The sequence below is a fragment of the Belonocnema kinseyi genome, chromosome 2 (assembly GCF_010883055.1).
Source record: "Belonocnema kinseyi isolate 2016_QV_RU_SX_M_011 chromosome 2, B_treatae_v1, whole genome shotgun sequence".
NCBI classification, from domain to species: Eukaryota; Metazoa; Arthropoda; class Insecta; order Hymenoptera; family Cynipidae; genus Belonocnema; species Belonocnema kinseyi.
Genome location: NC_046658.1, coordinates 45,176,921 through 45,193,697, shown reverse-complemented (window position 1 = coordinate 45,193,697; position 16,777 = coordinate 45,176,921). Strand labels below are relative to the sequence as shown.

The following is a 16,777-nucleotide window of genomic DNA, read 5'->3' as shown; positions in this document are numbered from 1 at the left end:
CTATATATACTACACTATGCTATACTATACTATTAGGGATTGCCTGAAGAAGTAGGGTATTTGGCGTAATTTGGGAACAGAGGGTTTTTGTCGAAGGGTTCATGTGGGCCGAGCTCCTATGAAAGAGGGGGTTTGGAATATGTACAAAATAAACGAAAAAAAAAACAAGTATACTCTGAATTTCAGAGATGGGGTGCCTTACTGTGAGAAAGACTATCAAAAGCAATTTGGTGTCAAGTGTGCCTACTGCAACCGATACATTAGTGGAAAGGTCCTTCAGGCCGGTGAAAATCATCATTTCCATCCAACATGCGCGAGGTGTACGAAATGTGGAGATCCTTTTGGAGACGGGGAAGAAATGTACCTCCAAGGTGCTGCAATTTGGCATCCACGCTGTGGCCCGGGACCCACGGGTGCAAATGGAATTGTAAATGGCCATGGGGAAGCTCACACGCCACAACACAGGGAATCTGAACGTATCTCCAGTAGTGCATCGGAAATGCAGGTAAGAATAGCGCGGAAGTTCAGATTTTTTTATAACAAATCGCTTTCCTTTATCCAAATAAATTCTAACAGCGCTTTTTAAAGCCACCAAGTATTATTTCAAGATATTTCCAACTGGTTAATCAAATTCCCTTAACATATAAAAAATAATTTGTACACAAATCGCTAAAAACACCCCAAAATCGACGCATTAAGCTTTGCAGCTTTATTTCAGTTATTTGTAGTAGAACATTGTAAAAGCAATTCTGATCTAATTGTGTGTAAATAAATAAATATCGGCACTTTTATTGAAAATCTATAATTGGCTTTTAAAATAGCGAATATCAAAGTGCCAAGCTGAAAGAGCCTCAGTTCAAATTTTAAGTTATCACGTACAAGATTTTCAGAATTCACAATTTGAGGAGATGAGTGCACGATGCTGAGTATTTTAGTTTTATTTTACATATTGTTAAATATATTTGGTTTAGCACATTGTTTTCGGTATATGTTTCTGTATATTTGAGTGTATTATTTTTTGTTTTATTTTGACCCTAAATTTTGTGCATAGTTCTATTACTCGGAGTTTTTGGTTTTATACACATACAGGGGCGGACTGGCATGGGGCAGAATCGGTGTAATTAACGATGGGCTGAAAGACATAGAGAGATGCTCTCAGCGAGCATAAAAATTGAAAATTTATATTAAAATACCTAGAGAGCTTTTAATCCTTGGAAATTCCTTGCCATTTTTTAATCGCTTGAAAATTCCTTGAATTCTTTTAGTAGAACCCTAAACTAAAGTATCTAAAATTCTTTAAAATCATTTAAAATACCTTACAATGTTTAAAAATATCGTAACATCTTTGATATTCTTAAAAATCTTCACAAGCACCTTGAAATGTTCAAAAATCTTTAAAATACTTTTAAATCCCTCAATTCCTGTGAATAAATTCTTAGAAATCCCTTAAAATTACATGAAATTTAATGATCTTCCTTACCAAGAGCGTTTAAAACACCTTAAAATTATTGAAATCCGCGAAAACCTGTAAACATCATTTGAAAGTCGTCGAAAGACCATAAGAATCCTTTGAAATAATTGTAAATCTTTTTAAATTCCGGTATCTTCTTAAATGATAAAATCGTATAAAACTGCGTGGAATGTTTGAAATCCTGTGAAATCTCCTGAAATATTAATTGAAAATCTCATCAATTATTTGAAAGCCTATTAAATTCCTTAATTTTACGAAATTCTTTAAAATTGATATAAACATTGTAAAATATTTAGAAAGTGTGGGGATGTATATTGAAATCTCTGAAAAATTCTTTGAAATTTATAGAAATATTGTAGAATGTGTAGAAATCTTAATGAAAAATCCCTTCAAGTCCAATAAAAAAAATATTTTAAACTCTTTTTAATAATATATCGTTCAAAATTCTTATAAAGTTTAGAAAGGCGTTTGCAGTCCCACGAAACAATTTTAAATGTCTCAATAACCCTTGAATTACCTGAAATAATATTAAAACCTTTAATTACTTCTTGTTGTATTCCTTGAAGTAGGTAAAAATCTTGCAATGTTTTAAATTTCCTCAAACTATTTGAAAACTTTGAATATTCCTGAAAACGATTAAAATTCTTTGAAATTCCTTAAAAGCTGTTGAAAACCCTTGTAATACTTACAAACCCTTTAAAATTCTTTAAAATCTCTGGAAATCCTCTGAACTCGTTTCAAGCAATTTACGCCATCAAATTTTTTGTAATTGTAAAATTCCTTGAATTGCCTTACGACTTAAAATCTTTTAAAATTCCTCTAAATGTCTAAAAGCTTTGACCATTTCTTAAATTAATTTCAATTCTTAGAAATCCTATGGATTCCTTCGAAAGTTGTTGAAATCCTTTTAAATATCTAGATAGCTTGGAAATCTTTTGAACTCTTTAAAAAAAAGGCATAAGATCGTTTTTAGGGCCAGTTTGCATGACTTTTTCCGTGCCGGTTAGTGTACCCCAGTCCGCTTCTGTACTCATAGCAAAACGGGCACATGATAAACACGCTTTTAAGATAGTTAAAGCAGTCGAAGAGTCGAATTAAAATTTGCAGTCAGTGATATATGTATATGTCTCTTGAATCTGCTCTTCAACAGTGAAATATTGTAAGAGTTATTTTGTCATATATTATTTGATTCACTTTATTATTGCTTTGTTAATTATTTTTTTATTTTTGCATGATCATTGTGTATAGTTTTCATTGAGGTCACGCACGCCAAGCCTGAATGGATCTCTGTGCAGCCCTTACAGCAGCCTCAGTCGCAAGGTACGCCAGGTGCCTATTTTTTTAGAGCAACCCTTTAATAAAAAAATTCACTGCTTCCACAGCGTTCTTGGTTCTAATAGTTTTCTCATTAGAGCACCGTTAGCTTCTTAGTTTTCATTTTGCGCTGCATAGTTCCTAGGTATAGAGAGCAGTTTCTCGATAAAAGCCTTATGGAAGTTTGGGAAAAGAATGACTCTTAAATCTAACTTACATTGATTCCCTCAGTACTATCCTGCGAGAACTGGCAGTCCTGGCCTGATCCTCAGAGAGTATGGGCGCGGTGGTCCCGAAGATGTTTCTAGGATTTACACGTACTCGTACTTGACTGAAACTCCTAGTCAAGGATATTTGCGACGCCCGATACAACCTTACGACAAACCTCCTACGAGTCCTCACTTTCACAGACCCAGCTGTAAGTTTTTAGATCGCCAATAGATTAACTATAACGAGAACTGAGATTGACAATTTATAGGACATGATTATGAGATAATCAGCATTTAAAATAGCTGTTACAAGAAGATTATAGGATTAAGGTAAAAAGTAGACCAAATACAAAAGAAGGATTTACTTTCGACCAATAATTATTTCATTTGTAAGTACACGAAAATTGTCATTCCGTACAAATAAACATCGCACAGAGAAAATCTGAATTCTCTTGATATCTTTAAAATTGCTTTAAAATTTCATGGAAATCCGGTCATAACTTTAGAAATATTTTTAAATCCACTAAAATCTTTCAAATTTATTAAAATCTGTAAAGACTCTTTGAAAATTCTTATCTCTTTTTGAATTCCTTTAAATCTTTGAAATAGTTGGTATCACCCCCTACCCCCTTCATAACAAAATCATAACAGAGTCTAGCCACCTCCACCCCCCGTAAACAGCGTTACGTAATATATGGACGCTCCCCTGACCAAATATATTTCAAATCATGCAGGTTCTACACGTGAAGTTGCAGAATCTCCCCGGGAAGAAATGTTTTGATTTTTAGAATCTGAATTTTGGACTTTTTTTCGAAAAATCTGACTTTTTTAAACCTCTATAACTTCTTTTGATTTGTTTAAGAAATTCATCGTTGTTCTGGTTTTACCAGCGCTTATTGTCTTCTTTTGAGATTTAGCGGAAAATTTTAAAAAGGTTCAAAATTAACAAGCTGGCGTTTATTTTTCTGAAAATATTAAAATTCGATTTTCTCAAAAAACCCACACTTATATTTTTTGTTGAATTTTTGCTTCCATAAGGAAAACGTCTTGTAAGTTTTATGTAAGCTAAATAATTTTTGTGGCCAGGAAATTTTTTTCCATAAAATCGAATTTTCTAATTATTCTCGCAATCGATAGATACGAAAAAAATTATGATAAAAGTTTGCCCGTCCAAAAAAATAATGTAAATAAATCCTCTTGCTCTTTTGCGATATCTTGTATCGTTTGTGCAAAAAATTATACTTTCTGGCAAAAAATCTCAAGCTTTCGCGCTACTATTAAAAACTGCATTTCAAATGTATGTAACAAAGAAATCGCTGCTATCCGTTAATTTAATCTATTTCTTCTTACTAAAGAAATTTGTATAATTAATTAACCCAGATAAACATATTTACATGATGTTTATGAATCATAAATTATAATAGGTTATATATTCATATATAATTATAACTAAAAATGTATTCTTCTACCGAAATAATAAAATATTAATAAGTTAATAATCCGAGCAAAATAAATAAAATATAGTGAAAATAGAGTTATGCATTTTAGTTAAATGTATGTATGCAAATATAAACTATTTCGATTTATCATATATAAATATCCTATAAATGTGTTTATCTGGATTAATTATTTATACAAATTGGTTTAAGGAATAAATAATGAAAACATTGATTTCTTTTTACATCAATTTGAAATGCTGTTCGTGGATAACAGGGCCAATCAGATTGTAGTTCTTCACGTCTGCGCATTTTCCAGGATCCCTATCTGGCAGCACTGCCTAAAGTTGTCTGAAAATCGTTTAAAATCTCCAAATCGAGTGAAATTCTATTCATTTCTTTAAAATCTTTGGAAACTCTACAAAATTGTTTGAAATTCCTTGAAATTTGTAAAATTGCTAGAAGTTCTTTGGAATCTTAAAAAATAACTTAGAATATTTTAAATCCTTTAAAAGTTTAAACATTTTTGTATATACCTTGAAATCGTTCGCATCCATTAGAACAAGTAGAAATAATTCGATATATCATTAGTATAAGTTAAAATTGGCTTATTCATTAAAGTTCTCTAAAAAATATATTTTAAATCCCTAGAAATCTTTGAAATCCTTAGACATTGAATAGAATTCTTCAAACCTTGTTAAATTATTTAAAATCCTTGAAATATTCAGAATAGCTAGGAATCCCTTTAAATTTCACTTATTTTTTAAAGTGCTCTAAAAATCCTTTAAAATTGAGCCTAAAATCTTTGAAATCCTACATAATTCTTTTAAATCCCTTGAAATTGTTTAAATCTTTGAAATGCCTTTAAATCCGTGGAAATTTTTGGAAATTATAATAATTTTTCTGGAGTAACGCAGTTTGTGAAACTTCTCGATTTGTAATGCGTTCTACTTCTAAAAAGTAAGTAGGGAGACCCAGCTTAACCGGAGATTAAGTGGGAGGCTGGATCTCCGTGGCCTCTATGCAATCTCAGCCCTGTCTTAAACTCCTTTAATTCGGAAATATTGTGGGCTATTATTTCTTTTCGTGAGTAATAAAAAATAAGCACGATTTAAAACTTAATCAACAGCTTCGCGTTCGATAAGAAGTAGCGGTGGACGAAGTAGTCGATCTGGAATGAGAGCTTTAGTCGATGCACTTAGTGATACGAGACCAAAATCACCCGCCAGTCAAGTAGATAACGAAGAACCTATAGAACTGGCGCATTATCCTGATGCTATGAAACCTCCGCCCGGTTCGCAACCGCCGATCGAGAGGGATGATTTTCCTGCTCCACCGTATCCTTACACTGATCCCGAAAGGCGCAAACGATGGTCGGATACATATAAGGTATAATCTTGATTTAATTCATTATTTTTGTGTCTCGTAGAGACCAGTTCCTAGTTACTTTTTTACATAATCAAAATAATCTAATCAAAAATCAAAATCAGACATAAATCAGGTATCAGCAATCATTCTGCTGCATCATCTCCTATTTATCCTATTAAAATTATTTAAATCAAGCCAAAATTTTCATTTTCAAAGAGTCTGCAGACAAGTGTTTTTTTATAGCAAATTCTCCATTTTTATTGAATGGGACATTTAATTTTTGTTTATTATTATTTACGTATGAGATAAAAAAATATTATAATAAGAATAAAATAAATATTTAAACGTAAATAAACAGTAAAACAAAATTATATAATAGCAGAATATTAACGAAAGAAAATTTCCAATACTACTGTAATATTCATATTTAGAAATTAGAGTAATGAGTGATGTTTTTTAACGAAAATTTGGAATACGTCATCAGAGTTTTTGAAGAATGTTGCGGCACTGACTTATCCTTGAAATATTGTTTTCGAAAGTGATAAGGGTTGTAATAAAAAGTGTTGCATATATAAAAAGTTGATGAAAATGAATATTTTGGTTTGTTTTAAATAAATTGAATAGTCGAATACAACAAGAAAACATTCGCTTGGAAAAAAGTAGCAAAAAGTTCTGGCACAGGAACTGAACCCAGATTTTATGGTTACAAATGCAGAGTACTACCACCGCCTGATCTAACCAGGACTTGGAAGACTTATCGCGACCCGTGTAAAATGCGTCGATTTTTTCAATGTCGTTTTTCTCTGGATGGTAGAATGCTGACAATGACCTATTGCTGCGAGGAGTAGTTTCCCTTGTGACAGGTCAAAGGGTAACTTTGACTTACAACGTCGAGAAAAGTCCCCTAATTAGGAATATCTAAGGTGGCCTGTCCAAAAGTTGCGCATTTAATGCCTAAACAAGTTTGTTCTCAACAAATACATTAACACACATTTTTTCAAAACTGTAAATATTCTTGATTTTTTCTATTAGAACCTTGAAGTATATTAGTTTTTTAATTCTTTGTTCATATAGCATTCATGTTATTGAAATGCCAAGAGTAATTTCAACCTTTTATTTATTGCAAAAGAAACATTTCGTTAAGAAGCAGAAATCTTGTAATTGAAAAGTTATTTAGAGATTATATGATATAATTGATCTTTTGTTGATTGTAGAATATATAAAGAAATTTTAAGGCCTTTGTAGTACGAATGTACTAATTATTTCGTCGATTACAATAAGCAGACTTTAATATTGTCAATAATTTTATAAGTTTTTTCTTTTCTGCTTAACATAGAATTACAATTTTCAAATAACACTTCATCATGTAAGAGTTTGAGTAGCGTAAAGAGGAGCTAATCGGCACATGCGGGAGAAATAGTCTCACCCGCAGCGTTATATTCTGTAATTAATTGTCTATTTATTGAATAATAAATTTTAAGATTGAACATTTTTTTCATAATTGTTAAACTTTATTTTTATTCTTAGGTGCAATTTTATCAGTAACAATAAATGAACAATAAATTTGAAGCGTCAACCCCTAATTTAAATTCCACCTTTGATTATATTGTCAAAACCAAACAAACGAGCCGCTTAGCCCCATTTTCGGTTATTCCCAAGTCAACTCTTAGAAATTTTTGAGTCAACAGTATTGAGTTTTGAGTAAAACATACAGATAATAAAATTCAATAAATTCAATAAAGATGGAACTAATTTAATGCTCTAATAAATTTAAATTTTGATGTTTCGGGAAACCAAAATAATCCAAAACTTATAAACAAATCTATTTACAATAACATAAATGAAGATCTCATTTGTATATATATGCAGTTACAAATTACAATCAAAATCTCAATTATGGTCGAAGTTCTAGATATAATTTTTTTTAAATAAATAAATAAATTAAAGTATTAAAATATGATTGGTAAAAATTTTAGTTTAGAAAAATAGTGCATTTTGTGAGTTAAACCAATTTTACGTTGCATTTAGCTCATGACTACCTACTTCGATTTAAGTGTTTTATCCTAGTATTATTCAAAGTTAAAAATAAATTGGTGGTTGGGTCTTAATCTCACAACGTTTTTTGCAACAACCAATACTTTTTTTCTGATAATTTCATCATAGAAGCCTTCCTTATAGTTTCTTAGGTGCATTCTAATCTTATGAATTCTGGTGAATTAAACTTGAAATGTTCTGAATTCTAGTTTATGTTAAAATTGCTAGTTTGTAACTCCTCATAGGGCTGTGAGGCTCCTCTTTTTAATAGTTTTGTCGAGAATTTTACAAATAATTTCTGAACTTCTTAGGGTGTGCCTGCATCCGACGACGAGGACGAAGTAGATCACAAAAGTTACATCAAGGAGGTAGAGCAAAAATTGAAAAAGGAGCATGACGAGTTGAGGAAAATCGATACAGGAATCGCAAAAGTCTTTCTTCAAGATAGAGAGAAAGATAGGGAAAATTTGAGACACAAGGCAGCTAATGTAGATCCTAGAAACGCCTCAAGAACACCCTCAGCTAATCGTGAGCCCGCCTACAGATTGCGATACGAAAGTCCTGTTGGCGCTTGTAAGTTCAATTCGCACCTGTCTTCTTCTGAAAAACTCTTATTCAATTAAGAATAATTAATATTATCATACTATTCCTCGTAACCATTCCTTTCTAGCTCCATCAAGAAATATAGACCACGCTCGACCTTGGGAAGACGAAGATGGAATTAGTTTTAAATCGAGTGGACCGAGTTACAATGGTGAGTGTCCATGAAACCTCGAATTAATGATTTCTTCCGTTAAATAAGCGTGTCATCTCATACCTGTCCACACGTTCGCACATGACACTAACATTTCACTCTACTGATAATGATTCTGCCATCGGCTAAGCTCTCGAAGGATAGCGGGGTCTCTAAGGGCGTGAAGCACGTTTTTTTCACTCCTTCTAAATGTAAATCAAATTATCGTTCTAGTCTATAAAAGTCAGAATGGGCAAATTCAAGTCGCGAATTGGAAAGAACCACATTCATTCAATAACGATTGTAGATGCACTGAACAGGATAGTTATTTAAGTGTCGCCAGAAAAAATCAGTCACCCCGGAAATTGGATGAGAACAGGTGACGTATCTGGCTTTTGCATGATGAGGCTACTGTTATGATGATGATACATGTCCTTCTTTTCTACAGAACAAAAACAAAACATAACGGAACGAGTAATTCGTATTCTATTTTTAATTTAGCGACCTTGTGGTTGCCCTAGACGCACCTTGCTATCTTTTTGCATGCTGCACTATCTTTTACGTCACATTTCATGACACAGACACGTTGTCGATTATGCCACTTCATTTGTTTTGATTTTCAATGCTGGAAGATATGACCCTGAAGTATATGAGTAGGGAGGTTTCTTATTGTAAATTCCTACCTTTCCGACATCGAGACCATTCCACAGCTCGAGCGGTTCATGAAAAAAGGCTCTTTTTTGTATACCAATTCGTAATCAATGTTTATAGTTTATTCATAAAATAAAGCAAAAGTGTAAACCATTCAGTTTGAAAAGAAATTTTCTTATGGTTAAAGTGCGAGTCGGTTTTTCTTGTGTAGTTCTAAATTTAGCAAATATTACATTATTATCTGCGGAAATAACGTTTACTATTTGTTATGGCGAAAAGTAACAAATGTCATGTTTTTTTAGAATAGTCTTCTTTTTTACTTGAAAATTCAACAATTTGGTTAACATGTTTGCCTTTCTTGATTGAAAAATGTTTCTATTTCAAAATTTAATTATTTTGTTAAAAATTTCTCTTTTTTGGTTTAATTCCACTGCTTTGGATTTTAGATAACAAAATTTTTGGGTTCAAACTTCAACTAGTTGGTTGAAAGCTGAAATACATTGTTAAAAAATTCGTTTTATTGGCGAAAGGTTCTCCTTTTTTTGTTGAAAATTCTTTGTTTTTTTTCAATTGAACTAATTTGTTAAAAATTCATGTATTTAGGTTGAATTCGATGGTTTTCAATACAAAAAATTATGTTTTTTGGTTGAAAACGTCAACTATAACATTTTTTGTTCAGAATTCTTTTTTTTTGTGCAAAATGCAACTATTTGGTTGAAAGTTGAACTTTTTTGTTAGAAATTCATTTTTTTTTTGTTGGAAGATTTTTCGCTTTGGTTGAGTTTATTTGAAAATGAATCTATTCTGGTTGATCCTTCAACTACTTTATTGAAAATTGAATTTCTTTATAAAAAATTCTTTTTTTTTACATTCTCATTCATGAGAGTGTAATGTAATCGTCCATATTTTTTATCTCTGGTTTTTAACGGATCGTTACGTTTCGGCACGAACAGAATCCGATAATCATAAAATTTTTTGGTGTCTGTGTATATGACTGTATGCTGTATGTATGGTTACCTGAACGCTGGAACCACGCTAACTTTTGATGGATTTGTCCAATCGAGTCCGCATTTCATACACTTCTGTAGGTTCCCAAAATGAAGGTTAAGTTCGTTAATCAGATATTTCCAACAAAAATTAAAAAATTGAGAGCATTTTCAAAATTTCAAAAAAAAAATATTGTAAAATTTTATAAATTTTCGTCAAAGTTTCTTATAGATGGTATTTTTGATTTTGGTGAAAATTAGAAAAGTTACACTTTTCAAAAATTTGAAAATTTTCAAATAAAAGAAATATTTTTTTCATAGATCCAAAAATTTCATTCAAATTTTTAATTGATATATGAGAATGTAATCGTCAAGATTAAACAACCACAGCAGGGTCCTATTAGGATCAAGAAAAATAAAATGTGAACATTATTTTGAAATGTCTAAATAAGCAGTACCAGACCAATGTACACACAAAAAAAATTGTATTAGACATTTGATATCATAGTTTTTAACATACAATGTAGAAAATTTCGCATTGTGGTCTGTGTACAAACGTGGAGGGTAATACAAAGACCGAGCGCGGAGCGCGAGATAAATATATTATCGAACGCGAAGCGCGAGAACCAACAGTCGCGCGCCCTAGGCACGCTTAAACTCTGTGAGCGAAGCGAAGCGCGCTATGAGAATATGCCCGCGAAGCGGGCGGATTTTTGTTGTTTAAAATTTGTTTTATTTTTGGTTAAAAATGTATATTTTTTTAGTTAAAAAGTAAATTATTTCGTTCAAAATTGGTGTATTTTGTTGTATTCTTCTTGTAAATGTATCTTTTTTAGTTGAAAGTTCGACTATTTGCTTGAAGATGCACGCATTTTATTCATAATTCGACTTTCTAGTAGGAAATTAACCTTCTTGATTAAAAATTCATTGTTTTGATTGCAAATTTACTTCTTTGATTTTAAACCTATTTTTTCCAAAATTCTTTTTTGTTTTTTTTTGTTTATTATTTAACTGAACATTGAAATGTTCCATTTTATCGTTAAATGTAGCTATTCTATTTTTTGTTGAAAATTTACCTTTTTTAGTTTTAAGTTCCTCGTTTTGGTAGGAAATTATTCTTCTGGTTTAAAAATTAATATTTTTGGTTGAAAATTTAACTCTTCTATTCTTGTTTAAAATTCATCTTTATAAGTTGAAAATTCAACTATTTGGTGTGACAACAGAACAAAATTAAATATTATGTTTGTGAGATGCAGAACTACCCGAGTCAAATTGACCAGTGATTGTACAATTTGAATTTTCGCGTAACATTTACTAGTACAGCTAATGCTACCTAGCGGCTGGTTAAGTTCCCAATTAGGTATTTTTACTTCGACCATCACTTAACTTCACTTTGTTAAAAGCTGAGGGGAAAACAATGTATCAAATATATGGAAAAAACTTGATTTCTGTAATATCTTTGTAATTAATAAAAATTATTATCATTTTATTATTTTATTAAATAGTAATTAAAAAAATAAAAACTAATTTTCAAATACAGTTATATAGAAAAAAATAGTTTTTACAAAGATATATTAGCAGAATAGGGCAAAAATGGGCTGAATCTCATGCATTTGGCCCCTTGTTTTCCCCTCAGCAGACAACGAAGTGAAGGTAACTGGTGGCTGAAGTGAAAATACTTAAAGTCGGCGTCAAAATTACGTTACAAAACTGCACATTTTAAGCCACAAAACAACTCCCTATTATTATTTCTTCCCAAGATTATATGTTTGCGGGAAGACTCGAAAGTCAAGGCTTAAAAAACGTGCGTCCAAAACCTTGTTTTTCGGCACGTTTTACGTTAGCGCTAATTTAAAAAGTTTTTCAGAACAATATACATGTCGTTCAACGCGGGAGACTTTTGGCTTTCACGTGTACCCGGCTAGAATTTTCTGCAATATTTTTTAAACGAGTTGCGAAAAATCATAGTGAGGGTCTTTAGGTATTTTCACTTTATCCACCAACTAACTTCACTTCGTTGAATGCTGGGGGGAAAACAAGGAACCAAATATATGGAATTCGGCCATTTTTGCCCTTTTTTGCTAATATGTCTTTGTAAAAACTAATTTTTTCTGTATAACTGTGTTTGAAAAATAGATTTTTTCTTTAACTAGCTGGTGGTTGAAATGAAAATACCCAATTATTTGCATGTTTTCCAATTAAATTAGTCGCCAGTATTTTGACAGAAAGCAAGCAAAAAAAGCATCTTTGTTTTGTATCAACTATATTATCCAAACTGCTAAATTGAAATAATAAATAACCCTGAGTTTATGGAAATTTCGTGTTACATAATTGCTTAATGCTCTGCCGATAGAAATCGCAGAATATATACCGAATATTCTCAGGCTCTGAGAAGCTCTGAGAAATTCTCCGCAGGCACTCAAGTAGATATTTTTAAAGGTCCAGGTATAGATCGTTTAAATGGTCTGACTGGTTTAAAATGACCTTTCCTAAATTGAAATAAAAATACGATCATAAATAACATTTAGAAACATTTAAAATTTAGAAATATTTTTTTTTTATTTGAAAGTTAACAGCCTAAAACATAATAATTCAGAATATACGGGTTTTGATTATTTCGGTTATATAACTTTTTTTTTAATCTTTCAAATTGGAATGAATATAACGTATATAAGTTATAATTATAAAATATGTATAATGAGAAAATTCATCAATTCAAAAAAAAGTGTTAATAATTTGAAGAGAAATTTAAAAAGGGAATCGGGTTGGAGACGGCCAACTACTGTAAGCTCTGCCCTCGCCAGTACGTGACGAATACAATAGTATCATTATATGACCGTTGCATCACTCTTAAAAAGACCAAAATGTTGTCAGACTATCTCTAGAGATGAAATCATTCAAATCTAGCCTGCAGATAGCCTGACACGGGCCAGGCTATTTTGTCTGAGAATATTCTAAGATTTTCTATCGGTAGGGTATAATTTGATGTCATCAAGAAAATTCTAGAAACTTCGCACATATAAGAACCATTTATGCTGTGGAATGGTGTCGATGTCGGTAAGGTAGGACTTTATAATTAGAACCTCCGTTACACATCTACTGCCTGAAACAAAGCTTAATTTATTTCTATTTATTGTTCATTGTTATTTTGATTTGCATGCATTGTTTGCTTTGTGGATTTCGTACTTTCCTTTTTTGTTATTTTGTTTATGACTATATCTTCCAACGTTGCAAAAAATAATTTTCGACATCTTCCAATGCAAAATAGCTACCTGTCGTGTATCACCGTGTTTCTATTTGTGTATTTGTATTTGTGTTGTGTTTGCGGGGGCAACAGCTGGGAGGTCATCGGCTCGTTCCCCGGCTCCCAGAAACTATCCACCTCTTGGTTCTCAGCGCGCCTTCACTCTTCCAAATGCCGCTAGACATTATAACTCGGTGAGTTCCCCCAAAGCTCTCCAAGTCGCCTACCGTGGGAAGCAACACAAATCGTCTACTGATAATTTCTTACAATTAATGCACGAAAATAATTAATAATTTGAAACACTTGACGAATCTCGTGGGATGAAACATGAACGTTTGGTTTGCCACCACGGAAGGTAGAATATTTCTTGTCCTTATTACAATAAATTACTCTTTTGGTGCTGGTTACATTGGGATTTTCTGCACACTCTATTTTACAAATTAAAGCTAGCACGCTACATTTTTTAGATTCAAGGACTGAGCGTTTCTTCTTCAATATGAAGAATTTCTGAAGATCTTCTTAGTGAATTCCAGGAGACTTATAAAATTTGGCATTTTAGCATACAAAACTATTCAGTTTGGAAATCTTGTTCAAAGTCACTATAGTATCTAAAAATCATTGATTCATAATCATGATAATCAGAACAAGATTTGCAAAATTTCGGAGGTCCCAAGATTCAGCGATTTAAAAACAATTTCAAAATATCGCTGGAGATGTCAGAAATCTTTCAAATGTGAGAAAGTTTTTACGAATCTTGAAAAGATTCTTGAGAGATCTTGTGAAATCCAATCGGGCCACATTCAGAGATCTGGAATCTTAAATCGATAATACCGATTTTTCAAGATTTAAGGTTCGCAGGATGTAAATGAGTGTATAATTGAATAAACTCCTGGTAAATTTTGTAGCGAATGGTGTCTAGCTGACCCGAAAAAGGCCAGGGATTTTGTTAACCGTGGAAAGATAAAAATATTATCCGGAATTTGATTCAGTGATGAGATTTTGCATTTGATTGCATTAAAATGAATACTAAAAGTGTTTAAAATTTTTTACTATTCTCAGTCACTTTATTGTCTATAATAACGATAAAATTAATGATGATTAGGATGCCCAGTAAATATTTGAATTTTACCATTTAGACGTCTTTCCCCTAGAGTTCTTCTTTTCGGTAGAAAAAATACTACAATAACTTTTATTTCTTTTATTTTCACCCCCAACAATTATTTCATCTTTTTGAATAAGTTAGTTTAGGGAATTTTCAACAAGAATTATGTTTCTGAGTTTTAATTGGAATTAAGAAGTAAGTATTATGAAGTATAATTATGACTTGGAAAGTGCATTTTTCAGTTTAATGATAATTTTTAGTTGAACATGAAATTTTACGAAGCCATTATAAGTAATTCAGGGTATCTGACGGACCAAGAAATGGAGGAAACCACGGGAATTTGGCTCTTTTATTGAAAAATCTATTTTTTCTACTTTATCTTCTTTGTATTGTTTAGTTGAGAATCAGAGGGAAGCAGATCTGATTGTTTAATGTATGATACCATCAGATTTAATTGATCTACAATTATATGTACGCTTATAAGTATACTATATTAGTATCAATCCCAAGTTCTTTTATTATTAATTATATAAGTTCCATTTTTTTCTTTTATAGATTGAAATCTATCAGAATTCTATATCAAATAACCAGAATATAAAGAATGACATAAAATAGTATAAATAATAGTAAAAATCAAATAAATATATATTTTAAATAAATTTGATATAACTGCAATATTTCTAATCTCATACATTTTACAACATATATTTCTTTCAGCAGAAAAAATATTAAATTTTTAACATTTTTATTTCAAAATAGTGATAGATTTAATTTGAAATTTAAAAAAGCAATGAAATTTGCATTATTTTTTACAATATATTCTTAGAAAAATTACAAAATGATCTCGAAAATGACTTTATCCTGGCATATTTTATCGAGAAGACCGATAACTTTGAACCTACTATATTTAAGGGAACAAATTTTAAATCTCATAAAATTAACATTAAATGAACTTAACAAAAAATTATCGACAAACTGTCGGTGTCATGCTCGTAATCGATAATGTCGAGTTGATTCATATTTATCACTTAAGTATAAAATAATTCCAAAATTACAAACAGATATGTTTAAATTAGTCTGTAGAGAAAATATTGTTTAAGGGAGAAACCAATAATTTTAAATTAGCTGATCAGTAGACACCCTGCAATTGTGAATTGGATCGGAAAATATTCAGACAAAAATTATAATTAAGGTATGGAATAAGCAAATTTTTCAAAAGAAATATAATTCTCACTTACTTACAACAGGTGATTTTTCAAACGATTTAAAATTTTGTCTTTTAACGAAAAATTCTCGAGAAAAATTATGATTTTGAACAGGGAGTTTTTGAATTGATCTAAAATTCTAAGTAAGAAAAATGAAAAATTTACCATGAGAAAACCGAGAAACGGTCCGTAATTTAAAATCATCTGTCTGGTAGACACAATATGAACCTACAAAACGAATCGCACAGTCCTGCTTCAAATCCACAATATTAGATTAATTATAAGATTCCAGTATGAAAAACCTTGAGAATTCGTGCGTTCTATGCTTCCAAATTGCAGCTTGATAGCCCAAATTAAGCACGTTGCGTGCCTTTTGTAAAATAGAAAGTGCTGATAGGAAATTTTTAATAGCAAATAGTAGGCTTGTGTTCTCGGAGCAAAAGATTTGCAAGCAGAAGGTACGGTGTCTCGTAGAACTGCGAACGTTGGGCATACGTATGGGAATGAAAACGTGAGTTTTGCATTGAAACTAATCAGTAATACTGTCGATTGACATTTGAAACCAGTTGTGAGCTCTCTTCGGCACATCCCGAAGCCGGGATACGGTCTGGCACCGCGAAGTCACACCTTCTCTTCGACAGGCGGTTCCGTTTCTGCTCTCCCTGTAAGTCTTGCACCGCGCCTCAAGCGACAACAATGCACCATGCTCTTTAAAGATTAGTAGAGAAGACTCTTGCTTAGGCAATTAATTCGATTTTATTTTTAAGATTCAAATTTCTGTCATCTAGGGCGATTACTCGTTCAGCGGGATGGGCGACAAGACGCACAGCACTGACTTCTCCTCGGGCAAGTCTGATAGTGAGTACAAGATTCAAGGAAGTCAAACCTGACGTCTTGCCTACCAGTGCTTCAAAATAATTAATTACTAACTTCTTTTGCACTTCACGGGGAGTTTGTGAGCCCTGCAATACAGGAGATATCGTTCAAGGGGCATCACTAAGTTCTCTGTTCTGTTTTCAAGTTC

General features: G+C 31.8%; 1 protein-coding gene across 12 annotated transcripts in view; it reads left to right on the top strand.

The window, feature by feature from the left end:
• The window catches only part of LOC117167243 (actin-binding LIM protein 2), a 65,243-nt gene that overhangs the window by 37,912 nt on the left and 10,554 nt on the right, over positions 1 to 16,777 (top strand). For 4 of the 12 annotated variants that reach the window (XM_033352038.1, XM_033352034.1, XM_033352031.1 and 1 more), the window contains 8 exons: positions 187 to 505; positions 2,720 to 2,800; positions 3,017 to 3,203; positions 5,560 to 5,819; positions 8,144 to 8,405; positions 8,503 to 8,586; positions 13,540 to 13,640; positions 16,542 to 16,611. In XM_033352038.1, coding sequence (XP_033207929.1) covers positions 187 to 505; positions 2,720 to 2,800; positions 3,017 to 3,203; positions 5,560 to 5,819; positions 8,144 to 8,405; positions 8,503 to 8,586; positions 13,540 to 13,640; positions 16,542 to 16,611 — 1,364 coding nt within the window. Of the gene's footprint in view, positions 1 to 186; positions 506 to 2,719; positions 2,801 to 3,016; positions 3,204 to 5,559; positions 5,820 to 8,143; positions 8,406 to 8,502; positions 8,587 to 13,539; positions 13,641 to 16,319; positions 16,418 to 16,541; positions 16,612 to 16,777 lie in introns of all 12 variants that reach the window. The other 8 variants (XM_033352035.1, XM_033352032.1, XM_033352040.1 and 5 more) reach the window with 5 other exon arrangements.